We start from the raw sequence: 22,571 nt of genomic DNA, 5'->3' as shown, positions 1-22,571 counted from the left end.
CCCAAGATATTTCTCAGTGATAGGTCACCCAAAAATAAAAATTCTGGCATTTCAAACATGCATTACGTTATTTCTTCTGCAGAACACAAAAGAAGGTATTTTGAAGAAAGCTGGTAACCGAACAGCACTGGCCCCCCATTCACTACCAGTTAACAGCATTCTTAAAACATATCTGTTTTGTAAGTTAATAATGACAGAAATGTTATTTTTGGGTGAACTATCAAGACATTTTTAGACATTTCTTTGGATGTTTATAACAAATATGCCTATATTTATTCCTTATTCAAAAATATTTTACATTGTAGAAAGTGTTAGTCCACAGTGAAGGCTGGTATCTGTTTTGTGATATTGCTAAATGAAAAAAAAATGTTAGCTACTTCATTCTTTAAAAACAGATAAATAAAGTGTACCATAAGGAAAATAAATTAGGTTTTTACATCTTGTAGTCGCAACCTTTATATTGAACTGTTTCTCACTCCATCAAACAACAGACACTTTGCCTGCACAAGAAAAAGAAGTATAAAAAAATCACAAATGACAGCATTTTTAAATTTATATCTAATTTTAGTTTTGCTTTTATGATGCCAATTCTTCTCAAAACTAGTCCCATTTACTTTTGAAAAGTGTTGTAATAAAATAAAGCAGCATATGTGTCTTGTCACCTCATGCCAGCGCAGTGTATCACGTGGCAGCCCAAGATGGCAATGAGGACAACAGCTGACAGCATCCATGCCTTTCTCCTCCTCCTCATCCTCCCCCTCCTTCATCTCTCTCGGCCGATCACTGTCCCACAGCGGAAACGATACAGACCGAGACGAGTGAGCCACTCCAAAATGAGGTCGGGGGTCTCGCAGGTATTTCACACGCTCGCCACTAGAGGTCAGTATTGAGGCTTCGTTCTCCACCTGCAGTCGAGACAAAACATTCACGGTACTGCGCCATCTACTGGACAGATACGGGAATGAAAACGTATATTTGGCAACGCTACATAATTTACAGCCAGCCAGTTGAAATGGTTGCAACAAGACTCTGAATGCATGCCCCAGTCAATGAAACCCAATCTTAGAGAGAACCCAGTGACAAAAAGGCAGACAAATTGATACTTATTCTATTACAGCACGGCCTGTATTTGATATCATGCAGTTGGAGAACAAAAGAGAACTTGTCACTTTACCTGAGGTATGCTTTGCTCCTCGATGGAAAAAGATTTTAAGCAATACCAACAGAGTTCAAGGGCAGCTCCTATAATTGTGTAGCATAAAAGCTGTCATTTTGATAAAACAATGCACACTCGATATAAATTAACACGTGTATGCCTTTAGAAAAGATGAGAAGTGTTTTTCTAGACTGCAAAGAAATTAAATTGACAATCATATTTCCAGAGCCATAAGAGAAAGCAACAATCTGAGCAAACAAAGGTCCTCTGGAGGTTAACTGAACACTGGCTGTGTACCCGGTGCCATGTGCCTAAGTGAGGGCATTTTTGATCATATTTGACATTTGTCTATACGCCGTTTTATTTTGGACAAAATACCACAGTAAATCAGGGTGCTTGGCAATCGTTTCCCTTCGACCATCTGAACAAACAGTATTTGGATTTCAGGTCTGAATATTTGCTCAGGCACAGATTACACAGCACATTTCATGTATGTTATCTTTGTTTATCAGCTGGGTAACAGTAACAAGGTGCAGACATACTCTGTGTGTTCAGAGGAGTAGCTGCCAAAGCTTGGGTGATGTTTGGATTCTGGTCGGATTCAGATTTGTCCTGTGCCTCTTCAACACAACAGCTCTCTTCTTCACATGGAATGGCCTGTTCAAAATGACAATATGAATAGAATAGAATAGAATATAATAGAATAGAATAGAATAGAATAGAATAGAATAGAATAGAATAGAATAGAATAGACTTTGCATGTAAACACTGGTCCGGAAGAACAGAATACTGATGATGTACAGTCAGCTAGTCATTGCAAAAGATCCAATACATGAAGCAAATTGGTCTTTTATTACGGTGAATGAGTTTATATTGAAGTAATGGACATTTGACGGTACATTATCCTTTTTATTAAATACCTATTTAAATGGGCATTGCATATTAGTTAAAGTTTAAATTATAGCTCTGATTATGTGAGAAGAGATCACAGACAAGAAACATAACACTGCCACAGTTATGAAGTTGTCCACGACTATGATCAAATATACAGTTTAGGGGTAATTTTAAACCAATATTTGATCAAATAAAAATATGGAAGTAAGTATTTTAGAGAGTTGTAGAGTTATTTTTGTTATTGATCGCTAGTTGTAATAGAAAGTAGATCTGACCTGTTCATGATGTTCCCATGGAGAGTTTTGCGTCTTGTTGCTGTTGTCAAACGGACACTCTCTGTATTTGTGCAAACGTAAAAATGAAAGGATGAGAATGTTTTTATTATCTTACAATGAGAATTTCTATATACATACACCGCGAGTCCCCTCGAATTGACCATGTTGTTTCTACAGTAGCCCTAAATGGACAAAATGCACTACAGAACGCCCTTGATAAATACTTTATCTTCTTCGGCAAAGAATCAAAAACGTGACGGCATCTTAGTCCTGTGTAAGCCACCGTAGGGCCTTGAAAGGGGGGTTGGATTGAGCTGTTGGTTGTAATTCGCAAACCCGACCGCTAGATGCCACTAAATTTCATACACTGGACCTTTTAAGAAAATATTATGTTTGTAAAAAATACTGTAGAAAAAAAACAAAGTGTCAGTCAGATATAAATCAGTGACCAGTTGAGAGAACTAATCCAGCCAGTTACTGTTTGTACCAGTTAAAGGAATGAATTAAGAGGTAGCCAAGTAAGAAAACAGAAACCTGAGAAAGTAAAAGAACATTAGAAACTTAACATTAAAGTCCGGCTGATCAGTTTACCCCTCATCATGAGGTTATCAGTTAATCCATCTGCCGACAAATTACACACCGAGAGGCTTGACCGTCCCTAGCCGAGACCTTTTAATGCACTCTGAGGCTAGTCAGAATCCAAAGCAATTGAGACTTGTGTTCACAAAGATCTCACTTACCCCACTCGGGCTGCTTGGCTGCAGCTTAGCGTCCCCGCCATCTCCCTGACCTCTCGTTTCCTTGGGAGCAGTCTCTTTTGGTTAAACTCGCTCTCTCTTTCTGTGTCTCTGTATCTCTCTCGCCCTTTCTTCTCACGGAACGGAAACTCTGGCCGTTCAATATTTGATGACTCACAATGGCTCACAAGCAGATTTGCTGTAAAGAGTGACAGCAATAGAGCTCAGGTGTCAGGCCTCACGTGTCAGAGTCAGTCAGCGGTCTGGACCTCCGAGCGGAGGATAAAGACCCACGAGGGACATTTTACCCCATCTGCCACAACAGCACTCATGTAAGCATCAAATGGATTACGCCCTGGAGACAAGAGGGCTGTTTACACACACACAGTGTGAACCTAATGTAGTACCAGAGAGAGTGAAGTGCGTGGAGCAATATTTATGCATGGGCTTTTCTTCAAACAGGGGCACGTTTGGCCCTTTGGACTTTTAGAAATTAAACTCCCACTTCATACGCACACTATTAGATTTCAATTTGTCGGCTAATGATCGCCAGCAGCGCGCATAACTGCATAGCGGGAGAATTTTGCCATAATGATCCACCACATTTGAAATGACGTATCACATTTGATAACTGTGATGTTTTGAACTATTTTGCCAGAATCCTTCATTTAGATCAGGCTAATTGTGTAGCCTGTCTGCTAAAACCAGCATTCTAAATGCACACAAACACTCATGTTTCTCACATAATTTGACGAATAATTTGCCTGTATTTGTGTGTGTGTTCTGTTGAGGATCCGGCAGGCAATGAGCTTGTTACTCAGAAGGTGGTGCCACTTCACAGAGCTGGCGGCTAAGTGCTTATAGAGGGTGAGTCATTCAGACCTTCACCTTTATTCTCTCGGTTTCATTCTCTGCCTTCATCAGCCCCTCAACCCTCAACCTTCCCTCTCTTTTTACTTTAGTAATGCGCCACAGACCCAAACAGCAGATGAATGAAGTGCTGATGTTGTTTTCCGCTTGCCTCGGTTCCAAACGTTAACCTCCTGCAGGTGTTTCAGCGGAGCTGATTGTGCTCAACACTTTTCAGGAAGAATTGGCGAGCGTGAGCACTATTAGTGCATGGGCTTGTGTGTGTGTGTGTGTGTGTGTGTGTGTGTGTGTGTGTGTGTGTGTGTGTGTGTGTGTGTGTGTGTGTGTGTGTGTGTGTGTGTGTGTGTGTGTGTGTGTGTGTGCGTAGGTTTGGTTGTGCTTGAGTGGGCCAAATTTTTTTAAGAATGTACTGTACTCTCCAATACAGTGCAAAAACATGATTTTTCAAGTGCCCTGCATGCATTATTTTAAAGTGTGTGTGGGGGTGCGTGGGTGCATGCGTGGGCGTGTGTGTGGGGGTGTGTGTGTAAAAATGTACCAACCCAGTCATAACACAGATTAATCAGACATATTCTAAACACCTACACAAGGCAGTTATTGCGTCCCTCTTGTTTTAGTGGCACCATATTCACAGCTCTTTAATGGAAACACGACGGCTGGTGCTCGCTGGGAAGAGAAAGCCCGACGCCCGCCTCTCCTCTCAGTGCTGTCAAAGAGCGCCCCCCAGCCCCCGTCAAACCCCCGGCGGAACATTTTGACTTGATTCAGAAAGAAAATCATTTCACACTCTTTAACGTGAAACCTCAAGCACGTGACATTAAAGCCGCGCGCCACGTATACTTTGTTACGCATTGTGACCTGCCGGAACAGGTACGTTTTAAATCAATAAACGCTGTTTGACACTCAAATCTGACGTAGATGTAAAAACATCCAGCTCGTCTCGCGAGACAAAACGGTAGACATTGGCAATCAGCTCCTCGCGAACCTTCTGACAGCTCTTACGGGGAAAGCAGAGGGTATAATTGAATGGTAATTACACGGCAATTATCATCATGCATAAAGGTTTGGCATACGGAAAAGGATCGGGGAGAATTTTTTATTTTATTATTTTTTTAACAACCTCTCTGAGATTTCTGTTCAATTATGCCTAATCACTGAAATCCATTGAGGGCATAAATGGTGCTGTCTATCTACAAAGGCAGCGGAGAGCTTCAAGGCGCTTTGAAGCGCCTTCGCGCGCGCGTGTCACGGAGAAAGTTTTAGCGAGAATGTTTCCGCCGTGCCGTGTTGGTTGGTTAGCTCGGCAGAATGCATCATTAGAGCTGCCTTCTGAGTCACAGTCATTATGAGGCACTTTTTTTACCTCTGAAGTGTTCTGTTATCAGTGCACCAGTCTGATGCAACAGATGGAGAACGGTGCGTACATTAATGACTTGGAAGGCTTTGCATGTAAATCTTTGGAACAGTCGGCCGTGGACAGTGATTATTGGAGTAACTTAACAGACTCCCTGTCAGGAAACCGTTCAAGTGGGGTAGAGCGAAAGTATTAGTGGCCATGACTCACCAGCCTCGGACTGCAGCGCTGCGAGATTTCTCCGCATTTACACCCATTCGTGGCCCTTTGAGTTTGCAACGCAGACGGCAAAGAGAGACACACGCAGGCGATTCGTGAACGGCCGTCCCCGCGGCACTCGCGCGTTGGTCACTAATGGAACATTTTCCAGCTGCCGTCTGCGATGGTTAATTTGCAGCGGCATCGGCCACTTTGGGCGATTGCCTAGAAAGCAGTAGACGTTTAGAGTGCATTAGCATGACAATGAACGTCAATTTGGGGTTAAAACCCAGCGTTATTGCCCGATGTGAGGCCACAGCGGTGTCTTAACCAAATACACGGAGAGCGGGCTCCGCCACAACGGGCGCGCGCAAATGTGTTTGCTTTCGGGGCGGTTGGCTAATGCAAGTGTTTTTTGTGAATAATTGAGTTCTGCATTGTGTCCAAAGTCAGGGTGTGAGGGAGTGGGCTGCTGTTTGTGCCTAGCGTGAGAGAGAGAGGGGGGTGCTCGAGGTTCTGCAGTGGTGCATGGCAGTAGATGACTCACCCGTCAATCATGTGACTCATTAATCACTGCAGCTTTCTCTCTCCCCACCCCTCTCGCTTTTCATTTGGTCTGTGTGTCTCTTTGCCTGTTCCCTTCACATTACTCTCTTTTTATTCGGATTCGTTTTATGTACAAATGACTTTCATCCACCACTTTTTTTGCTGAATGAATGGCATCCATATCAAAAGGGTGAAAACATGCTTTTGGTTACAGATGCATATATGAGTGTGTATGTGAGATGTGTTAAACACGTTTGTCATTCTGTATTTACGTTTCTTGTTTTATACACACGAATAGCTGTTTGGCGCTGATGTTTTGATAAATATGATTTTTTACTCCAATGATCATAATTACACTTGTTTGGATGAATGTTATTGATGTGTAAATGGTCTGGTCTGTACCATTTTAATGACGTTTATCATTTTTAAGATATCTTGGTATACATTTTAGTTTTAGACAGCTAAGAACACTTTGGCACCTAAAATCAAAGATCATAGAAAACACAGATTAAATGTTGCATTTGGCATGCTGCTTCAAACTCTGTGACGTCAAATGCAATTTCTGTTACAGGTGAGATAAGAAATGGCATATAGCTTTGGCATTCACCCTCTGTTGTAGAGAAATTAATTACTTTCTGGCTCGGACTCTGATCAAAGATATTCCAATAAGACATTTTTAAAAAACTGACTTTAATAAAATAATTGCTTTTATTTTCAGCATATAGCAAAACTAGTAATCGACATGCTGTTATTTACACATCGCACAAACAATTGTTTATTTGACACTGTACAACTTACAATCTGGAAGTTGACAACAACAAATTCCTTTCACAAGACGGTTTTACTGATGAAAACACTTGCTATAGTAATTTTGAGTTCATTCTTTTTTTCTTTTTTTTTAATAATCACAGTTTGTTTAAAGAGGCGATTTTCCCCAAATTTGTCAGACTTTTTTTTTTTTTTTAAGATGCAAATACAGATAGACGTGCAAACTGTTCACCCTCCGATTATTTGTCACAAACCTCGGACATTTTAAAACTTGTTTTTCAGAACGAACATTATTATACAGCGTTCTGTCAGAACTCGAGACAAACATCCCATACTCAGTGGTTGAACATTGGAGGTAACCCACAGCAACGGGCATTTTTAAAATCGTACATTTTGGCAGGATGTAACGTTTACATTGAATCACATGTGTACAGGTATAGAATTCCACCAAGCAGATTGACAGGGCACAAACCTAGCGAAGATTTTCACCATTTTGCATTTCTGTGAATAAAATGGAAGATTCAGTTTCAAGCATTGTTTACAGCGTGCGTGAATCATTTTTAGTGGTGCAAGACCTGCATGCACATGGATGAGCTAAAACAGTGATCAGTATTAAGGCAATAGGAACATTGATCAAAACATTCCAACAGACCCTCAAGAAAAAGCCTGTAATAATTTGTCTGTTACTTGTTTTTGTAACAATTATTACTGTGCCCTGCAGAATCAAGAATCCGAGCTTTGCTCTTCAGTTAATCAAGTGTTTCCTAAAGAAAATAAATCTTTGTTTAAACTCTTGCAATTGGCACCTTTTTTGTCTGTTTGTTTGTATGTTTTACCACTTCATTAGGTTTTTAGTTTTCTTTTTTAACATGCAAGAGAATCAAAAACATACCTGAATGAAACCTTAAAAATTCACCTGCGTATTCTCTCACCAAATTAAAATGTAAACTGCGAGAGAAACCAAATGAGTGCACGCAGAGAGGTTCTGATATAACAGCACCGTCTCTTCCGTTCCTGATTTGGAATGTATCAAAAAACAAGAGTGGAGAAGAAACACCTAACTGTCTTTAAACAGCCCTGTCACTCAAAACTCTCCATTTCAGCTTTTACCCAGAATTCTCCTCACTCTTTCATCGCTTTCAATGTATCATCGCTTGAGAATATCCTGAACTCCGACTGACTAATATAATCTACGGTTGTAATAAATCTTCTCGATGAAGTTCTCCAGTTCCTCGTCACTGTCCTGTGGAGACTCTGGCTCATCGTACACATAGTCTGGTGGGTACAAGTAAGGGGGGGCTCTCCCGCTGGGAGGAGAACGAGGTTTGGGCATGGGGAGGGCTTGGTAAGTTCGAGGATGGGGCAGGATGTAATTAGATATGACAGAGTCCGGTTGTGGGTAGGGGCTCTGGGGGCGTTGAGGGGCTTGTGGCCATTTCCAATCCCTTGCCTTTGCTCTGTCTCTGTACCTGCGGTTTGGAGGTTTGAGGGCATAGCCCATGGAGCCCCCAAAGTTGTAGTCAAAGGAGAGAGCAGGATTTGTATAGAAACGGGGATTAGGGGGAGGAAAATAGAGTGGGTAGTATGCCCGATATGGCTTTTGGTAATAAGGGAACGAGGGATAGGCCAGAAACTGCTTTTGGGGTTTAAACCAGAAGTCCTGCTTGCTGAGCTTGGCTTTGTTTTTCTCCTTGTACCATTTCTTATACGGATTGACTGCATGAGAGGATTTCTTAGGTGACTTAGGATATTGATATGCCTGAGGCCTCGGCTTGGCTTTCAGGGGAACCAGAGGGCGGAAACGAGGGGCGTTATTGGGGAGTAAATCCTTCCGTTTTTTCTTCTTCTCCTGAACGTCGCTGATTATTTCAACCACATCATCGGCGGGCAGGTGGAGCTTGCTGGAAATCTCAATGAGCTTGTCAATCGTCTGAGGATCCATTTCGTCATCATCATCACTGTCCTCCACCTCATTAGAGCGCTTGTCCTCAGCCATGTTGCTTAGAAGAGCCGCCTCCTTCATATAGGTTGATGCTTTCTGCTTTCTTCCCATGTACTCCAGAAGCATGTCAGAGGCGATGTCGGCCAACCTCTGCTCCTCCTCACGTGCCTCCTGTGCCTCTGCCTCTTGCCGCCTCACCTCCTCCTGCTCCGCCTGTGCTCGCGCCTCCTCCTCCTTCCGGGTTATAATCTCCTCCTCTTCCTCCACAAAGTCAAAATCATCCATGAAGTTTCTTTCTAGCTGTGACGGGTTCCTAGTTCTCTCCTCTTGCCACTTAAGCTTCTTGGTGGCCTGGGCTAGCTGCTGGTTATAGGCTTTGTAGCCTTTTAGAGGAGGCAGAATCTCATTGTCTTGGAGTCCGAGGTCAATGTTTTGGAAATAGCCTCTGGTTTTGCGCTGAAGGAGGGATGCCATATTCAATTGGCTCTGCGATTTCTCGTCTTTTCCTCCAGCTGTGGTTGCCACGTCCTCTTCGTACCCCTCATCTTTTGTCAACTGCTCTTTTAATTCTGAATTTTCTCGTCCTCCATTTTCCTCCATTTCTGACTTCTCTATGTCATCCTCCATTTCTTTGTTCTGTTCAAGTTCATACTGATTTCTCATTACCTCCAGTGGAAGTTCCTCTTCAGGATCCGCTTTAATGGCCATCTTTTCTCTGGCTGGGTGGTCAAGTGCCTCGAGCAGAACGGAAGCTAGAACACTGGCAGAGCCCATATCTGAGACCCGTTCCTGTCCCAAGGGGTTCTGAAGCAGGTCGTTCACATTCCTGTGTGTCCAAGCAGCTCCTTCTGCTGCCCCTGGGTCCTCTTTTGCCATGTGGAGAGCCTCATCAGTGGTGCTGCTGACTGGGGGTCTCTGCTGAAGTGCAGGGGCAGCCAGGGCCAGCAGGGGGGTGAGGCTGAGGAGGACTAACAGGAGAGCTGAGGTGCTGGAGGGGTAGCAACAGCAGAACATGACCATGCAGAGAGGACGGGATGGGGTGAGGGGGAGAGGGATCACCTGTAAATATAAAAATGAAGTGATTAATAACTGCATTGTTATTTTTCCTCTTTTCGTTATCTGAGCATTAATAGAAATTGGGCTTCAATGTTTAACTTTTTAAACGTTTCAGAACATTATTGTACGGGTGGATGAAATATGTTTAACTTAACATCAAAGCAATCACATATATTAATATGCATGACAAAAACACCACCAAGAAAATAGTTTCTTAGTTTTAAAAATACATTGATTGTTTCAAATCCACATAGACTAGCACCACAAAAAAAATCCTAAACGTCGAGCGAATTCCTTGGACACGTATTAACCGTGGCTAATAACTTCTTGAGTCGCATCAATCAAGAATCACGACAGGCTGGCATGTTCTGAAGGTAAATGAAAAATACACTTCGAAAGTCAGTATCTGTGAACATTTAAAAAAGACACACGTTGCGCCGATTGTGTGGTGAAAAGAAACGTGCAATTTTATTTAGTGCGAAACGAGCATAACGCATGTAACATCGAGAATCACTCCGTGCAAAAAGTATTTTTTATTTGTTCACATTAACACTTGTCACGAACTTAAGGCAAATGTATACGTTACCTCTGCTTCTTTTTGTCAATGAAGTCAATAGAAAAGTCTCGATCTTTTAACATTCTTCTTCTCCAAACACTTCATACCCAAATATTATTTCGTTGCACAAATTTTAAAATCGGGCTATCAGAGATTGCATCAACAATTTTCCAACCAAGAATTTATGGCAGCAAAAACATAAGCATTTTAAACAATTATCGTTGTCATATAAAATATTGCGCGTTTATTAATGATTGCGCCAAACGCTTGTTGATCCGTCGACATATATCTCTTCTTGAATGACTCGGGTTTAGATTCAACGGCGTGCAATCTCACGATAGCAAAATGTCATCAGCTGTTTAAAACTTCATCATGCAAGTTATCCTTACCTTTCTTTGTTTTGATATGGTACATAGCCTATTCACAATTATACAGCACATTCGTTTAAAGAATAGCGATGTACAACTCACCTGCTGTCCTGAACAAATTAGCTGGAACTCAAAGCTTGTGCTTCTTGGTCTCTAACAGACGAGCATAGGAAACAATCGCTCTCCTGAAGTTCATTTACAACTTGAATCAAGTCAGTTTCGTTCCCACAACATTTATAAAGAGCACTCTTCGGTCTTTCTCGCACAGTTGAGAGATGTCATTTGCTCCACAGATGAACGCGGTGCGTGATTTTTTTCAGGACCACGGACAGCGCATCACCAATTTGTATAGACGCGGCCGAACACGTGACGCTCGAGTCATCGCGCCGCTGCTGACGTCAGACTCTCCATTGATAAGAATTTCGTGTCTCGTTTGAACTCACAGGGTACGCTACGGTGCTCTGATGAATGAACAGAGATTGTATGAATGAAACACTCTCTCCATTAAGAACGGAGCAATGTGGTGCAACAACACTGTTAAATGAACTCGTGCATTGAATTAACTTAATTGTAACTCAGTCATTGTGTTGTTTGGAACCTTTAAGCACGTAAGGTTTAATACACAGATTGTATTTAGAAGAGACTATATGAGTTATGTGCGTCTGTCAACTACTTAGTAGCCTTATCAGGGTGCGTTTGCCTTTTGGCCCGTTAATTGTTCCGAGGTGTCCTTATAATCAGAGCTGGAGAGATTCCGAACGACTGCACCCACCGTGACGCGGGAGGTTCAGCTTCACTGCTCTACTTCCGCTCAATTTCCCGAGCTCGTTCAATTTTCCGCTCTTTTTCTCCTGCCGCCCCTGATTTTCATCCATCTGTCTCAAACGTCATTCTCATATTTTTCACATTATCGTGTATTTTTAAATCGTACGAAACAGGTAAGATCGGTTGGCTCTCTTGACCTGAATAATCCAGAAAAAGTTTCATGTCTTTTAGTATGCAACTCTCTCCAGAAATGATCGTTTAAAGAGAGAACAATTCTCTCTGACGTGGTTAAGGACCTTTACAAGAATACTGTAGGTTTTAGGAATAGGCCTAATTGGAAAAGGCTCGCGTGGCATTGGAGCCAACAGCAATCCCGCCAATCACAGTTTATGATTCGTGTAATTGGATTAGTTGCAGTGCGGATATTGAAGTCCCACGAGCCACACTCGAAATGGCAGCATCAAAGCTGTCTCATTACAAAGTGGGAACCTTATTTCAATATTTTAAAAGGTTTCATCCGGTAGACCCGTGTTCTTGGATTGCCATGAAACTTTTTGAGACCCCTTTGTTATAAATTATCCCGCGTGTTTTTTTTATTTGTTTATAAATTAATGTTTTTCGAAAATCAGGCTGACGAAATCCTTCTGAATTTAAGCTCCAGAGTGGTGCATGAGCGCCCTTATAATGCAAATATTTCCTGTCATGAGAAATAACTTATTTTTCCTGTTATTCAAGTTGGTGGGACCGTGACCTTTAATTCTGTGTATGCGATATACAACTAAGGGGGTTGTGCGTGTCCTTTTCTCCCTTGGTGGCAAATAGTTTAAGAGCTCTGAGATCCGAGCTAGGGTCAAATTTTGATACGGCTTGGCATTATCGACTGCCACTCAGCATTAGCGCAGTTGCAACCCTTAACCAACGCTCTCAATCCCCCGCGCTGACTCACCTCCTCCCTAACTATCCATGCACTTATTGCAGGACCCAAAATGCCCACAGACCATTTCGTCGAGAAACAGAATGAATATATTATCTGTTAAAAACCTAAGCAAAACAAAGAAAAATAGTCCAAACAGTACTTTAGAGCTTGAGTTTTTTGCTCGGGCCCTTGGTGGGAATTATTGTGCACACCCACGTTTCCACCCACAAGCCAAGAGAAGATTCGTCAGGTTTTTGAGGGTGCTGTAGACATATTGGCTGCAATTATGAAAATGTATGTTCAAATACACTCAAAAAATGTGCACCGCATCAAGTACAAAAGCGCCTAATGGAAGTGACATAACATGCTCCTCATGAATAAAAGAATTACTCCCACGAGACTGAAAAAAAGCATCGTCCTGGGATCGATTAAATCTCCCATTTCACATTTTACTCAGCTGCGGCTCAAGCTTAATGGTGTGTAACCTACCCCAAGCCTTGCGCCCACACACGAGCACCGCATCTGTTTTGATGGCAAATTCTCGTAAGAGACTGCTCTCTTGAGGCTATAAGCTCTTATATGGCGAAACTGTAGGACTGTAAGGTGCCTCAGTGCGCAACAAGCCCGATATTTCATATAAACCAGTTGCATTTGTAGTCACTTTAAGGTGTTGGTTCAAACCGAATAACATACGCTGATATTACGCGTAAATATTCACGATGATGGACCGTCCCCATCGAGACAGATGATTGTGTGTCAGCACGCGCTCATTGACCATTGCCACTGGAACAAATTGCGGGACTAGCAGTGGGGTATAATCTGCCGTTTGTTTTATTTGATCTGTTCATCAGTTTAACCGACCCAAGGCAAATGTTTAAAACGTTAATGGTGGGCATGTTTGATCTGTCAATATTTACAGACGCGTTCCGTCGTCGCGTGCGTCGTCATTCATCAAAGGCACACCGCGCGCGCTGAAGATTCGTTTAGCAATAGTCTTGAGCTGTATTTTCTCGTTTTAAATCAAACTTGTGTTCCATTTAAAATATGTCAAGGCTAAACGGGGCAATACTTAAACGTGTCCTCTTAATTCGGTCGCAAGAAATCCGATCGCACAATTTTCGAAATTAGCACACACTGTAGAGCTCGCCTGCCCAGTTGCGCTGCATAAAAAGCCATTTCATGCGAATTAAACGAAAAGCAGTAATCAAAAATTCGCACAATTATATTCATTTACTGCAAATTGTTTCCCCTGCAAATGAATTGAACAAATAACGATGTTGACGAACATATTTGTGCGTTTTTGTTTGGAGAAGAGACCAGTGCGCATTTTCCCCGAATTCTGTGATGAAAACCTTTGGTCGGTGACATATTACGTCGGAGGTTGGCTTCGTATTTGGAGTTAATGAGCCGATTGATATCAGCGAGAGTCATCGGTTCCCTGCCATCAATCTCTCTTTCACGGAGAGAGGACGGATAAGCTCGCCCATAACATTTTGACTTGGTGCAAGCGGTGTTCTAAAAAACAGTCATTTACATTTGTTCTATAGCCTATTGTGGTGTTTTAAAAAATGTGGAGAGGTGTTTTCACAATTTAAAACAGAAAAAAGCCAAATCGATGCGTGATGAGATTAGAAAAGCTTTTACATCCTTTTACGCCTCTTAAAAACGCTCTTAATAAATATCTCTGTAAACTGGTCTTTAGAATGCATTGCTATGAAACATGTATATATGTTTATAGCAGCTAATGACTGAAAAACGAAATTCTGGTGTTATAGTAAATTGTCTACATCAGTTAAGTTTAATTGTAATTCCTAAACATAATCTCCTAATATATGATGAATTGCATTAAGGTTTTTTCACTAAAACACCACGTAAGGATTATGCACGATATACCACCACATAAAGAACTAGCAATTACAGAAAGTCATATTAAATACAGTATAAATTGTTTGTAATTATAAATATACCCCAAACTGCTAATATGTGTTTGGCCTTCCCAGAAAAAGAAGAGACGGTGAGGCAATAATATGCAGCGTAAAGGACGTGGTGTAAATAACTCTGGAGTCATTCAGGGGTACTACCCAGTCGTACAGAATTTACATTTTTATTTGATTTATTTTTCCATTTTTGTTATCAGACAAGTAACATCACATAAAACACGAGTCGTCTCATTAAATGTTACAGTTTAGATTAGATAAGGAGTTACACAAGTAGACTGCAATTTACATTTTTACCTTTATTATTGTTACACGAGTAACTTCAAAGCTATTTTTTTATTTAATATATAGAAATTTGAAAGCATACGTGGGAAATTTTAATAAACTTCTTGGTGTTATCCGGCATGCTTGCATTTTTAGCAAAGGTTAGTCCAGAAGAGGGCGCTATAATTACGTGATACCACGCTCTGTGTGTTGCGTTTCCCCTGCCATGATGCCCATTTCACACGTGAAGTGGGCAGAAAGGAAATGTTACAGGGAGAGAGAGAGTCAGAAAGAAACAAAGAAACGACCTATCAAACTTTGGGAAGATTTAAGAAAGCATTCAGCATATTTGAAGTAGCCATTCGAAGATTACATTTGATGTAAAATGGTGATCAAAGATTAAACGAAACTGCCAATATTTTATTAAAAGTAATAACCAAAGTCCTTTAATTATTTCATTTTTACATACAGGTCGTGTCCGTGTAACGTTTAAAATCTCTCTCACTCGTGTTTTCACCGCATCACTTTCCGCCAATTTTTGGCACTCGCGGACTACGCGCCGATTGGCACATGCGCAAATCAGCTACCGTAAAACGCGCGCGTGACAACACCAACGCACGACGAATGTCCTCCAAAACTCCTTGCGAGACCGAAAACTGTTATCGGTTATCAGCCCGGTACCCGACTGGAAGGGAAGTGATTTGAAAGATGCTTTAAACTGGGTAAATTGCTGATATGACTCATCCAAGACACCCACGAGCCTCTGGTCCATCGAATGGGAGGGAGGGGAACGAATCTGCGTGTGTGCGCGCGAGAGACGGAGAAGAGTGAGGGAGGGAGGGAGGAGGCAGATAGAATGCAAAAAGATGAATGAAAACAGATCGTGAGTATGCCACATTCCCCGAGCCAGAAAAGAAATGTTTGTAACTGCGCGAAAAGTAGAGTCACGCCCGGAGAGATGCTCGAGACAGATGTTTCCCCTCCTTTCTCGTCACCCCTGACACTTTCTACAGACTGTCGTAGTTGCACGAACACGTGTCACTGAAACATCTGTCATTCAATCTCTACTAGCTCGTACCTTCCGGCCAACTGTGGAACATTGCGTTGCACCTCTAATGTTATTGTATTGTCGCCCTGTGATGAACTGTTTGTGTTGCGATCGTAAGCCCGTTTGGATAGAAGCTTGTGCAAAATGAATTCATGAGAGTAGACCCAGCTAGCAATAGCCGTCATTTCAACGTCTATATAGACCTATGTTTTGACGGCTATTATACGCAAAATTGCTTGCTTGGGGACATGCAAGTATGTGGTACAAGAGCAGCTCTTTCAAGTCAATACATCAAGGATGCTCTCAACTCATTTTATTTCTCTATTGTGACGCATTTCTGAGTGAAACAGGACTGTCAATGAAATCGTCTTTCGGTTCATTGTGATGTAGATGGGTTTAAAAACTGGTGAGATTTGTTAAGAAAGTAAAGAAACTTCAGATTAAGTTGAATTTTGATGGACGAAAGTGCAAAGATTTGGAATAGTAATTTCTTTGGAATAACGTGTGTTGAGAAATCATGCACAACAATTTGACTATTCACAATAAAGTATAAACCAACAACGGAAAATTAAAAAGATTTGTAAAGGAAGCAGGAATAATTGAAAAATGAAAATCGTCCCATTATTTACTCACCCTCATGCCATCCCAGATATAGCCTATATGGCTTTTGTCTACTAGAAAACAAACAATGGATTATATTTAAAGTTATTATTATTAATGGTAGTTATTTTCTTGGTGCTCACAATGGTAAAGCTCTGAATAACACATCAACCATTAAAGTAATCCAAATGACTATACTGGGTCTTTTGAAAAAACAAACATTACGTTTGTGAGAGAAAACACATATTTTCAGTAAATGAAAATGTAAACAAGCAGATCAGAGCGTTAATGCAAATATGGTGGCACATCCATAACTTTTAATTGGTTTTCGATATGTCTAGACATTAGACACATAAAAAACAATGATTTGAAGTTACTAACATGCCACCATATTTAAATAACATGATGGTAGTTTAATGCCAGGCACATTTTTGGGTGAACTATTGCTTCAAGTCGGAATATTATCATCCAAAAAGTCTTTCAGGGTGGAGGAGGGGGATGGCTTCCCAGTCATGATGGTGTTTATGCACCAAACTCCGAATGAAGAAGAGCAAAAGGTTTGTTTTATTTCAGACCTTTGCATATAAAAAGTAGACTTGTTGATCGGATCATAAGGACAGCAGCACATTATCATCACCATTATCTGTTTTATGTCATTTGACATTGGTTTCGCGTGTGAATGTAAGCAGGCGAGCGCCCTTACCAAACGCTGATTGTGTGTCTGTCTGCAGGCGGGGAGAGCGATAACATCTGTGTAATTTCAACATGATGACGGGCCCCATGGGAGCCAGCGACGGAGATGATCTGAGTTGAGCTAAGTACTATTAATCGTTTAATTACCACAGGCTGATTCAGTCCATCAAAGCCCCCTCTGCATCGCCTCATACAAATTCATCCATTATGAGGTCATTCATGCCCTCGTCAATCATACCATACTACCCCCAACCCTTCGACCAGCTATCGTACCAGCTTGTGTTTTTACAGTGTGCTACGAATAAAGTGACATAAAAAGAACAGTAGCTCATGTCCTATTCAGTGCTATACACTCAGTAAGCCAGATGGCTATGTTGGTTTAGAGCAATATGTTTAATAATGGGACCTATTACGACTGGAGATTAGCACATAAGCCTTAGCACATGGACAACAGATTCACTGAGGATATATAGAAAAAACAGACGGAGGCCAACTTCTGGGAGGATGAAATAATGTAGTTGCCGTTTCCTTTGTGTTTCATCCAGTTTGTATGAGCCACATTACAAAACATAAATGATGTTCCATCGGCATTCATTTCAGTAATATCGCCTCATTCAGTTGGCTTTGATCTCAACAATCCCACATATACAATTGCCTACAATTAATGCTTACAGCCTTTCAGGATTTGTATGGATGTGCTTTTTGGAGCTTCGCCATGTTGGTTTCCATGTAAGAAGATATGGTAGTATTTCAATATAAATTGATTCATTTATGCTGTTGGAGAAACAAATTATATAGCCTAATTTACATCTCAGATGGCATAAGGGTGAACAAATGATGAGAATTTTCATGTTTCTGTGAACTATTATTTTATGCAGAAAATAACAAAGAAGCAGATCATAGACTTCTGAGCCATTGGGTTAAAATCAATGATTTTAGGCAAGCATTTGTTAAGGACGTGGTTGCATTGTTGACGTCAACATGCAACAGAATATGCTCTACTGTGACTCAGAGTGACAAAAAACATCAAGTTTTTTCAAAACAATCAGTTTGTGAATGCGGTCTGTTTCTCTGGGGACATTTCACTCCTCTAGTCTAAACATGAGACCGCATGCGATTGGTTGCTTTACCTGTCAGTCATATGACCCCTTGGGCAGGCCTTGGCTGATGAAAACAGCAAAAGTTTCCTTGTCTTGCTTTACTTACAACACTAGACACTTTCTGGTTAACATTATTTTTCCCATTCCATAAAACAGTTGTAAGTGACTTCAGCCAAAAAACAAACTAGGATAGAGAAAGAGCTGGATAATGATCACATCTTGATGAAAAGTAAGCTATTTTATGAGTCATTTTTAAATACTGTACCCACAGAGTGGCAACATTATGTTCACTCTAATGCATTATAAGAGCTTTTCGTCCACTTGCGTATATAACACTGTGAATAAAAAAATCTCTTTAAGATGCTTCTTGGTGGGTTTTCTGAGTACAGGAAGGGCCAGGCGGTGTCCTCTGGCGAGTGACGACCTTGTTGCTGAAGATGATGTTTTGATAAGCTGTACCTGCTCCTCTGAATCCCACCATCATCCACTAACCCTCCCACAATGCCTCTCTGTTCCAAGCCTCTCATAAAGACCAGATTTCACAACCACACAATGGTCACAATTAATAGAATTGTGCAATTCACTCCACAAATGAACCATATGATATTAAACATTATTATTATAATAATGTAAAAAATAAGTGTACTTGTTACCTTCACTCAACAATATAATAGTACCACTGCACTATAATTGCAAAACTATTTATATACATTTAACGTACACGTTGCTTATATGTATGAAACAATTGCGGATGAAGTGAGAGTACAGAGATTTTGGGAAGCGCGTGAGTGCGAGTAGTTATCGCACAGCTGCAATGACAGAGGTAAACCGAATGACTCAGAGCTGTTATCGCTTCACAAATTCAAAAAGTTACATTTCTTTTCATTTGCAAGTGTATGCAGCTCTCCAGACAAGTATTATTTTACGGCTACTTTTATTTTAATATCTAAAAAACGATTGTTACATCGTTTGTTTCAGCGCCGTTTAAAGCATTAATGGCTGCTGACATTAGTATGTTGCTCCCTGTGCATCCGCTTTGAGATGAAGCTAATTGTATAACCACGGCAACTTATTGCAATTTACTGCTAAATTGCTTTTTTCTGGGCGATGAACTTCTTTTCATAGTCAAAGCCAACCAGGGCAGCACTTACAATTACATGACTCATGTATGCGATCGGCCTTCTTCCCACTGCAGAAGACAGAATTGCGGCACATGAATCTCCACTGTATTTTAATTTCTGATCAATCTGTAGTCACCAACGGGCCGGTTTGTGCTTGCGCAGTTGCACGTATACTCTCCCACAACACGCCTTGCTTGTTTTGGTTGCGGGTGTCAACTTTCTGACAGATTGCAAGTCGGAAAGAAGTGATTATTAATGAGTCATATAATGAATCAGGTTTTTGTTCGTCTCTTACGGTTAATCATGTTTATCTCTCTGACGTTTATATACATTTTATCTTCCGGGCGGATCCTTTTATGCTAAATTGAATTTCCGCACGAAGCAATTAGCGTAGACACGTACATAAGATAAAACGCAAATTTCCTTTTCTTAAAACGTTCCGTTCTTTAACTTAATGCCTTCTGCCCTTTTTGTCATCTGTTTGACTTCATGAAATACATCAGAGGTCTGAAATGGAAGAAAGATGGCAAAACGTAATAGGGACTGCAGGAATGATAGAGTGACTGAGAAAGACGGAAGATGAGAATATAAAAAAAACATATATTGGAGAGAGAAAGACAAATGCAGAGAAACTCACGTATGGCAGGGGTTGTATTGGAAAACCATGTGACTCGAAATGTCAGGGGGAAGTGGGTGAAAGGAGAAGAGGGATGGAGTGGCAGGGAGTGAATGGAGGAGGGTAAGGGAGACAGAGGTAAAAGGGGGGGACTGGGGATGTGGGGGATATAGAGATAGAGGGAGGGCTGGTGATCCTCAGGGCTGGATGACTCACTTTTCTGCAGCCGCTTGTGCGTCACTGGCGCAGGGCTGGAGGAGGAGATAGTGGAGAGGTCTGCACATTTAATTACAACCTGCCAATTTATATACAGTGTACACACACATTCTGTCTCTCTCTCTCTTTGTCCCTTCTAATGGCAACATATGATAACATGAACGTCTAAAGACGCTCACATTGACACGTGACGGGCCACAAAAATCTCTACATTGGAATTGATGTGTACACACACACAACCACTCGTGGATGCGAATGTTAGGCAGATCGAGATTAGAGAGACAGATGTTGAGAGAAAGAGAGAGAGTATGGGGAAATGTCTCTCTCCGTCTCTTTGTATCTCGCCATAAATTAAACAAAACTCTGAATGGAGAAGCCAGGGAAACAAATCACAGTCGATTGTATCTTGTGAGATCCAGCACAACATCTGACAGTCGCTCTTCGAATGGAGTAAAACCACTAAGATCATAACATTAACATATAATGTCTTTTAAGAACATGGAACAGACAACTGTCTGAACATTTCCGTCTGGCTGATATCGCCTCAAGTGAGGCGAAGACACACATCCTGGTGAGAGATGGGAATGCACACAAAAGGGATACCGCTATGTAACCCTTTTAGACTTCTTTACCGTTTTGAAATGATGCCCTTCACAGAGTACGTGTGACTTTAACAATAAAGACGTATGTTAGTACAGCTTAAGAGTCCCTCGGGGGGCACTCTTTACTGACTTCAGAGAGAGAGAGAGTATTGTTTTGGAAATGATCATAAATTATAAAGCGAACCCCTTTTCGACATCATTGTAACCTCGGTCCTCATCCTCATTACAAACACACTTGCTTGCACTCGCACACATACAGTCTCCCCCGTCGGCGTACGCCTCAGCCTCCTTGAGCGGCAATTACCCCCGTGAGTGCCCATGAGCCACACTCACTAAACAATAGCCGCAATCAGATGCCCTTTCTTGAGCTGCACGCTCCGTTCTGGCTTTCGTGTGCAAGAAGAGAGCAATTTAAGCAAACAACAGCATTCCAAAGAAATGAAAGAAGTGAGAGACCGCACACTGCGCCAATGATTGGCCAATGCGGCTACACGCTCTAAAAGAACACGAGAGCAAAACATAACACGCCGCCATTTCATTATAGCTCTAATATGGCAGCTGCTGATTGGGCTGGAGGGATCGTCAAGCTTTTTTATAAATACCCCAAAAGAGCAACCTCTAAAAGCGACTCAGGTCATTGCTCAATCAGAAACAACCAAACCGAGCGCACGCCATTGGTCCGTCGCTCAAAATGTGGCGAACAAATGTCAGGCAGATTTTGCTGCGAATTGTGGGGGGAAAATGACTTCTTAATTGCGAAAACAAGCCGCTATCTCAAAAGGGATCTGCGCTGCCGGGCCGACGTGCAATTTCACAAAATACAGAATTGAAACCTACAGAATGAGTCAGGGGTTTAGGTGACATCATAAACAGCTTGCCATTTCCACGCTTGAGCTGCTCTCATTTTCAGTCAAATGGCTTTGAAACGCTTCAGCAGTCACCCCTGGCTGTGAAAGAAAGGCATTTTCTCTCCTCTTTAAAATTATTTTTGATAGACCACCAAAAGGACGGGTCGCACACCAGTATAATAAAGCTGATTACAGACCTACACGGTGTATTTGCGCCACGCAGCCCTTTTCTAACAATTCGCTTCTGTGTGGCTTTGTGTTGCGTGTACATTTTTTAACTCTTTCACTTCCAGGCTGTTTAAGGAAGAGTTTATTGTAAAAAAACAAAACAAACAGCACAGCAAGCTCTTGTAAGCCCAAGGTGCTATGATACTGAGAGAGCGCAAATGAACATCAACAATCATGAAGACTTGATAAATGGGAAAGGGATGAAGAGACTGATAACGGAAAGGAAAGAAATAGTGATGGAGACGCTGAGCAGAAGAGCGAGAGATGGATGGCAAAAGATGGAGATGGGGGGAGAAAAGTGATGATTGATGCGAATGTGACGTTAAACGAAAAAGAGGGCGGAGTGTCCAAAAAAAACGAAGCGGGCGACACTCACAATAAATCTCAGATTTGAGTCGATGCTCTGCACTGCCGCATGCCCACTCGATACGCAACGCGCTTACACGCTCCACACACCCCTGTGACATCATTGTGACAGAGCGAGGGGCGATGCGTTTTGTCCACCGATTGGATGGTGGCTTATTCCGATGCTAAACACGCATCTGAAATTGTGTCTTTTCACATTAGGCAAGTGACCTATTGGGGGCGTGCTCTCTTTTTACATTTTTAGAGGCAGAAGCAAAAAAAACTGATACTGAAAGAGGCACAATGACACAAAGAAACAGACAAAGAGATGTGAATAAAGCAGGTGAGTCACCATCAAACAGTCAAAACAACACAAAGTCTTAATGTTTTTCTACAAAACACTTATTGTCATCATTTTGTTGTGGTACAACAGTACTGGGACGCTTCATAATAACATTAGACGAGCGCATTAACAGTATTAATCTTTTCTGTTCTACTTCCCTCTTAACAAACACACATATTTAGCAAACAAATTTTCTCCCATCTTTACCT

At 41.5% G+C, this 22,571-nt stretch overlaps 1 protein-coding gene across 1 annotated transcript; it reads right to left on the bottom strand.

Annotated features, from left to right (window-relative positions):
- Window positions 1–6,784: 6,784 nt before the first annotated feature.
- LOC306889303 (uncharacterized protein) lies at window positions 6,785–11,053 on the bottom strand. Its single transcript, XM_079448099.1, has 2 exons — window positions 10,823–11,053; window positions 6,785–9,799 (listed from the first exon to the last, which is right to left on the bottom strand). The coding sequence occupies exon 2, from the start codon at window positions 9,758–9,760 to the stop codon at window positions 7,979–7,981; it is 1,782 nt and encodes a 593-aa protein (XP_079304225.1). The 5' UTR covers window positions 9,761–9,799; window positions 10,823–11,053; the 3' UTR covers window positions 6,785–7,978.
- Between the last annotated feature and the right edge of the window lie 11,518 nt (window positions 11,054–22,571).

Source organism: Barbatula barbatula (genome assembly GCF_947034865.1).
Source record: "Barbatula barbatula genome assembly, chromosome: 24".
Classification (NCBI taxonomy): Eukaryota; Metazoa; Chordata; class Actinopteri; order Cypriniformes; family Nemacheilidae; genus Barbatula; species Barbatula barbatula.
This window is presented reverse-complemented; position numbering and strand designations above follow the sequence as displayed.